At 56.1% G+C, this 7,388-nt stretch overlaps 2 protein-coding genes across 2 annotated transcripts in view; one reads left to right on the plus strand and one right to left on the minus strand.

Moving 5' to 3' along the window:
- Nucleotides 1-579: 579 nt before the first annotated feature.
- wdr62 (WD repeat domain 62) lies at nucleotides 580-4,324 on the minus strand (the record flags this gene model as incomplete). The annotated part of the gene is made up of 7 exons (XM_080460258.1): nucleotides 580-905; nucleotides 974-1,167; nucleotides 2,242-2,384; nucleotides 2,494-2,605; nucleotides 3,456-3,508; nucleotides 3,740-3,920; nucleotides 4,231-4,324. 7 exons carry the CDS (start codon nucleotides 4,322-4,324, stop codon nucleotides 600-602), a joined length of 1,083 nt encoding a protein of 360 aa, XP_080316384.1. The 3' UTR covers nucleotides 580-599.
- A 2,715-nt stretch (nucleotides 4,325-7,039) lies between these two features.
- The window catches only part of LOC308107768 (uncharacterized protein), a gene marked incomplete at its 5' end in the record, with an annotated part of 4,505 nt that continues 4,156 nt past the window's right edge, over nucleotides 7,040-7,388 (plus strand). Inside the window, one exon of the mRNA XM_080460259.1 lies at nucleotides 7,040-7,295. Within this exon, the coding sequence (XP_080316385.1) occupies nucleotides 7,040-7,295 (256 nt within the window). The remainder of the gene's footprint in view (nucleotides 7,296-7,388) is intronic.

Below are 7,388 nucleotides of genomic sequence, written 5' to 3' on the forward strand. Positions count from 1 at the left end.
CACACTGTAACTAAAAGAGCCTCCGTCAGATGAACCCAATAGACCTTGATATTGTTGTTGTTGTTTGAGGGCGAGCTTCAGCCAGGGACTAGAGAGAACCAGGGCTCCAGCTCATCTATGTCCAAGTTAATGTTATCTGAGCTAAACACAACGACAACAACAAGAAATATGTTTGTCCTCCCTATGGAAGGTAATCCCACGCTGTCCATTGTCCTCATTGTCTCTGTTTGGACAACCAAAAGCAGAACAGTGATGCGGGATCGTTGCTGAAGTCCTGACGAATGCCCCTCCCAAGATGGCGGACGCACTGACGTGTGTTCCTGCCAGTCGCTGAGGCGTCTAGTGTGTTTATGTCTATGGTCGGAACGGCATGACCAATGGCGGAGTGACGTCATCACGCACATCGCGCAGTTTGAAAGCAGTTGTCGAAAGAAGTGAAAGAGAAACTTGTGGATGTTTGATTAGAAAACACTTCAAAAGAAACGGTTTTCACTTCCCGAAAACTTTTTTAGATACAAAACCTGCAGTTTTTTTTATTTATAAATAGAAACTTCACTTTGAAGACAAAACATTTTCATTTGTTATATTTTGGGTTTTTGTCAAGCGTCCCCAGGCTGCCCACAGGGGGCGCTCTGGTCCCCAGGCTGACCACAGGGGGCGCTCTGGTCCCCAGGCTGCCCACAGGGGGCGCTCTGGTCCCCAGGCTGACCACAGGGGGCGCTCTGGTCCCCAGGCTGCCCACAGGGGGCGCTCTGGTCCCCAGGCTGACCACAGGGGGCGCTCTGGTCCCCAGGCTGACCACAGGGGGCGCTCTGGTCCTCCAGCGGTGGCAGGGCGTCGTCCATAGCGTGGAGCAGCTGGAGCACGGCGGCAGAGTGACGGAGCCATGGCGAAGAAGCTCCGAGCTGCAAAACATTGATCCTCATCAATCATCTGTGTTCGTCTATTTTCTAAATCCTGTCGGGAATCGAACCTGCTGGAAAACCTGGAGCGCTCGGCGGGCAGCCTCCTTCAGGTCCTCCATCAGCTCTGCAGCCTGCAGCAGGAGGCCCTGGTCCTCGTCCCCCTTATGAGGGGCGGGGCTACCAGACAGATGGGGGCGGGGCCTGTTTGTCAGCGGAGAGGCGGGCACGGCTAAGGCAGACCAATCAGCTGCTGAGGAATCGTCTGAAAGAAAACAAAGAAACACGTCGTTCTAGTTGAACAAACTACCAAATAAAACATCGATATTTCAGCACTACTTCTTCAACTTCAATAAACAACAACAACAATAATAATATTGCATTTTATTTGTGTTGCACTTTATATTTGTTCATCTCAAAGTGCTAAAAGCAACAAAATGAAGCACTGAAGTCAACAAGAGCTCTGCTCTGGAGTGATGACATCATAGTGCTGCTCTGGAGTGATGACATCATAGTGCTGCTCTGGAGTGATGACATCATAGTGCTGCTCTGGAGTGATGACATCATAGTGCTGCTCTGGAGTGATGACATCATAGTGTTGCTCTGGAGTGATGACATCATAGTGTTGCTCTGGAGTGATGACATCATAGTGCTGCTCTGGAGTGGTGACATCATAGTGCTGCTCTGGAGTGATGACATCATAGTGTTGCTCTGGAGTGATGACATCATAGTGTTGCTCTGGAGTGATGACATCATGGTGTGGTTGTGGCAGCGCTGCTCTGGATGTACTGGAGTTTCTGAAGGTTTTTATAGATGTCACAGAGGAGAGGGTCACAGAGGAGAGGGTCACAGAGGAGAGGGTCACAGAGGAGAGGGTCACAGAGGAGAGGGTCACAGAGGAGAGGCAGTGATGGATGGAGGTGGAGACTCTGTTGTGACATTTTGCAGTTGTTTAATGTCACAACAGAGGTGGGAATCGAGGGTGGAGGCCAGGTGGAGGTGAGGGTGGCTGGAGGTTGATAGTGATGGTGCCAGGTGAGCTCAGAGACCAGGATTTATTTTATTAAGTCTAAAGATTGTTCTAGATTAATTTCTCCTCTCCTCTCTGCTGCAGCTCAGAGCTCAACCTGCCCACCAATCACCATCAGTTAAGAATGGGCGGGGCATTTCCCAAGAGATCTGATTGGTCAGGAGGCGGAGCTCTGACCTCTTATCCAGAACATAACCTGCTCCAGAGCAGGTTAGACTTTCAGTTACCAGGTGATTTATCCTGGACCAGAGTTAATCCTGAAGTTACCTGGATAAGAGAAAACCAGAGTCGTAGAACAGACTTGTTTACCTGTCAAGCAGCTGGTGATGTCACAGGTGTTTAGCTGCGGAGGTGTGGGGGCGAGGCTTTGGTCTTGATTGGTCGGTGTGATGCTGCTGCTGCTGGCTCCACCTGGTGACATCACAGGAGGGGGCGTGGCCAAAACCTGCGATCTGAATCCAGACCACATCACGTTGGACTTGGTTGATATTTTTATGAACAATGATTATCTTGGTCCTGAAGACAGACCCTGCAGGACAGAGGACAGAGGACAGAGGCTACCTGAGTCTGTCCTGGAAGCGAGACAGGAAGCGGGTGGAGATGCTGAGTCGGCGGTTCAGGAAGAGCTGGTGGTCCAGCGGCTGGAGCGTCCTCAGGTCAGTGTCAAACTTCTCTGTAGGGTCAAGGGTCAACTAGAGGGTCAAGAGCAGGAGGAGGAGGAGGAGGATGTGAAGGAGGAAGAGGAAGAGAAAGAGAAGGGGGATGTGGATGTGGAGGAGGAAGAGGAGGAGGAAGAAGAGGATGTGAAGGAGGAAGAGGAGGAGGAGGAAGAAGAGGATGTGAAGGAGGAAGAGGAAGAGAAAGAGAAGGAGGATGTGGAAGAGACAGACACACACACACACCACTACTCCTTTCCAGGACCCCCCACACCACTACTCCCTACTGGGACCCCCCCCCCCACACACACCACTACTCCTTTCCAGGACCCCCCCCCCCCCCCACACACACACACCACAACTCACTACTGGGACCCCCCCCCCACACACACCACTACTCCTTTCCAGGACCCCCCACACCACTACTCCCTACTGGGACCCCCCCCCCCCACACACACCACTACTCCCTACTGGGACCCCCCCCCCCCACACACACCACTACTCACTACTGGGACCCCCCCCCCCACACACACCACTACTCCTTTCCAGGACCCCCCACACCACTACTCACTACTGGGACCCCCCCCCCCCCACACACACCACTACTCCCTACTGGGACCCCCCCCCCCACACACACCACTACTCACTACTGGGACCCCCCCCCCCACACACACCACTACTCCTTTCCAGGACCCCCCACACCACTACTCACTACTGGGACCCCCCCCCCCCCCCCCCCCCCACCCCACACACACACCACTGCTCACTACCGGGACCCCCCCCCACACCACTACTCACTACTGGGACCCCCCCCCCCCCCCCACACCACTACTCACTACTGGGACCCCCCCCCACACCACTACTCACCGCTGTCCTGCTCCAAACTTGCTGTTGATCCCTCAGAGTCTGAACTGGGTTGGCTGCAGCAGGAGACGACACCAGAACCACAGGTGAGATAGAACATGTTATTACCACCACAAGTTTACACCTGCTGGAGTCTGTCCTCCATCCTGTCCTCCATCCTGTCCTCCATCCTGTCCTCCATCCTGTGTCAGAGTTCAGCACCAGGACCAGGTCAGCATCAGTCTGTACAGGAAGTCCAGTCTGGGAGGAAAGTGGACGACAAAGACCAAAGACGGACGGTAGTTCACCTGTAGGTGGTGTTGGTCTTGGTGCTGGTGTTGGGTGTGGTCGCCGGGTGGATGAAGGTGTTCTGGTGTCCAGGGTCAGTCTGCAGGACCTGAAGCTCACAGAGACCAGCAGAGTCCACATCAGACCTGAAGTCCTGAACACTTCTAACCACTTTAGACACTTTGACCTCCACCGGCTGCCCTGTGGGGGCAGGGTGGAGCCGTGAAATACCCCCGCTGCTCTGTGGGGGCAGGGTGGAGCCGTGAAATACCCCCGCTGCTCTGTGGGGGCAGGGTGGAGCCGTGAAATACCCCCGCTGCTCTGTGGGGGCAGGGTGGAGCCGTGAAATACCCCCGCTGCCCTGTGGGGGCAGGGTGGAGCCGTGAAATACCCCCGCTGCTCTGTGGGGGCAGGGTGGAGCCGTGAAATACCCCCGCTGCCCTGTGGGGGCAGGGTGGAGCCGTGAAATACCCCCGCTGCCCTGTGGGGGCAGGGTGGAGCCGTGAAATACCCCCGCTGCTCTGTGGGGGCAGGGTGGAGCCGTGAAATACCCCCGCTGCCCTGTGGGGGCAGGGTGGAGCCGTGAAATACCCCCAGTCCAACATGTCCTCAGCTGGACTTCATCTGTTCTGTTCAGTGAAGCTGCATTGCCCCCTGCTGGACGTCTGACTGAACAACCACTCCGTCTGAAGTCAAACTGGACACGAGACGCTTATAGACCAAACTCACCTCCTCCTCCTCCTCCTCCTCTTCCTCTTCCTCTTCCTCCTCCTCCTCCTCCTCCTCCTCCTCCTCTTCCTCCTGCTGCTCCTCCTCCTCCTCTTCCTCTTCCTCCTCCTCCTCCTCCTCCTGCTGCTCCTCCTCCTCCTCTTCCTCAGGACTTTGCGAGGAGGCAGAGCAGATGATCGGGCTGCCGATTGGCTCCGCCCTCCAGCTCCGAACTCTCCAAGGCTCAGGGATTGGTTTGGGGGTGAAGGGGGAGAGTTTTCCCTCTGCAATCTGACACACACACACACACACACACACACACACACACACACACACACACACACACACACACACACACACACACACACACACACACACACACACACACACACACACACACACACACACACACCTCAGTGGAAGAGACACAACATTGTTGTGTGTTCTTGTTTCAGGAAGGAGACCTTCACCGTCCCCTCCTATCGGCTGCCTCACACTGTGGAGGAGGAGGAGGTGGAGGAGCAGGAGGAGGAGGAGGAGCAGGAGGAAGAGGAGGAGCAGCAGCAGCAGAAGGTAGAAGAGGGCAGCAGCAGGAGGAGGTAGAGGAGGAGCAGCAGCAGAGGAAGAAGAGGAGCAGCAGGAGGAAGAAGAGGAGCAGCAGCAGGAGGAGGTAGAGGAGGAGCAGCAGCAGGAGGAGGTAGAGGAGGAGCAGCAGCAGGAGGAAGAAGAGGAGCAGCAGGAGGAAGAAGAGGAGCAGCAGCAGGAGGAGGTAGAGGAGGAGCAGCAGCAGGAGGAGGTAGAAGAGGAGCAGGAGGAGGAAGAGGAGCAGCAGGAGGAGGTAGAGGAGCAGGAGGAAGAAGAAGAGGTGCAGCAGGAGGAGCAGCAGCAGGAGGAGGTAGAAGAGGAGCAGGAGGAGGAAGAGGAGCAGCAGGAGGAGGTAGAGGAGCAGCAGCAGGAGGTAGAAGAGGAGCAGCAGGAGGAAGAGGAGCAGCAGGAGGAAGAAGAAGAGGTGCAGCAGGAGGAGCAGCAGCAGGAGGAGGAAGAAGAGGAGCAGCAGGAGGAGGTAGAGGAGGAGCAGGAGGTAGAAGAGGAGGAGCAGGAGGAGGTAAAGGAGGAGCAGCAGGAAGAGGAGGAAGACGAGGAGCAGCAGGAGGAAGAGGAGCAGCAGAAGGAGGTAGAGGAAGAGCAGCAGGAGGAAGAAGAGGAGCAGCAGGAGGTAGAAGAGGGGCAGCAGGAGGAAGTAGAAGAGGAGCAGGAGGAGGTAGAGGAGGAGGAAGAAGAGGAGCAGCAGGAGGAGGTAGAGGAGGAGCAGCAGCAGGAAGAAGAGGAGCAGCAGGAGGAGGAGGTAGAGGAGGAGCAGCAGGAGGAAGAAGAGGAGCAGCAGGAGGAAGAGGAGCAGCAGGAGGAGGTAGAGGAGCAGCAGCAGGAAGAAGAGGAGCAGCAGGAGGAGGAGGTAGAGGAGGAGCAGCAGGAGGAGGTAGAAGAAAAGCAGCAGGAGGAAGAGGAGCAGCAGGAGGAGGTAGAGGAGCAGCAGCAGGAGGAAGAGGAAGAAGAGGAGCAGGAGGAGGTAGAGGAGGAGCAGCAGCAGGAGGAAGAGGAGCAGCAGGAGGAGGTAGAAGAAAAGCAGCAGGAGGAAGAGGAGCAGCAGGAGGAGGTAGAGGAGCAGCAGCAGGAGGAAGAGGAAGAAGAGGAGCAGGAGGAGGTAGAGGAGGAGCAGCAGCAGGAGGAAGAGGAGCAGCAGGAGGTAGAAGAGGAGCAGCAGGAGGAGGTAGTGGAGGAGCAGCAGGAGGAGGAGGAAGAAGAGGAGCAGCAGGAAATAGAAGAGGAGGAGCAGCAGCAGAAGAAGAGGAGCAGCAGGAGAAGAAGAGGAGCAGCAGCAGCAGCAGAGGTAGAAGAGGAGCAGCAGGAGGGGGTAGAGGAGGAGCAGCAGGAGAAGAGGAGCAGCAGGAGGAGGGAGAAGAGGAGCAGCAGGAGGTAGAAGAGGAGCAGCAGGAGGAGGTAGAAGAGGAGCAGCAGGAGGAGGAAGAAGAGGAGCAGCAGGAGGAGGTAGAAGAGGAGCAGAGGAGGTAGAAGAGGAGCAGCAGGAGGAGGAAGAAGAGGAGCAGCAGGAGGAGGTAGAAGAGGAGCAGGAGGAGGTAGAAGAGGAGCAGCAGGAGGAGGAAGAAGAGGAGCAGCAGGAGGAGGTAGAAGAGGAGCAGGAGGAGGTAGAAGAGGAGCAGCAGGAGGAGGAAGAAGAGGAGCAGCAGGAGGAGGTAGAAGAGGAGCAGGAGGAGGTAGAGGAGGAGCAGCAGGAGGAAGAAGAGGAGCAGCAGGAGGGAGAAGAGGAGCAGCAGGAGGAGGTACAGGAAGAGCAGCAGGAGGAAGAAGAGGAGCAGCAGGAGGAAGAAGAGGAGCAGCAGGAGGAAGAAGAGGAGCAGCAGGAGGAGGTAGAGGAAGAGCAGCAGGAGGAAGAAGAGGAGCAGCAGGAGGAGGTAGAGGAAGAGCAGCAGGAGGAAGAAGAGGAGCAGCAGGAGGAGGGTGGCACTCACCAGCTTCCTCAGCCACCGGGGCAGGTTTCTGTTGGTCTGCAACATCGGAGACTCTGAAACAAACGGACGAAAATATGTTGGTCAATGTTTACCCTCACCCTTTACCCTCACCCTTTACCCTCACCCTTTACCCTCACCCTTTACCCTCACCCTTTACCTACGGACCTCACCCTTTACCCTCACCCTTTACCCTCCTACCCTTTACCCTCACCCTTTACCTCACCCTTTACCTACGGACCTCACCCTTTACCTACGGACCTCACCCTTTACCCACGGCCCTCACCCTTTACAGACGACCCTCACTCTTTACAGACGACCCTCACCCTTTACAGACGACCGCGTCCAGACCAAAGAGCAGACTGTAAACCCTGCACCAGGCAAAGGAAGAACCAGACCATCAGCCTCGCGACTTGGTACCTTGAACGCCTTCCTG

The sequence above is a fragment of the Lipophrys pholis genome (genome assembly GCF_963383615.2).
Source record: "Lipophrys pholis genome assembly, chromosome: 3".
Classification (NCBI taxonomy): Eukaryota; Metazoa; Chordata; class Actinopteri; order Blenniiformes; family Blenniidae; genus Lipophrys; species Lipophrys pholis.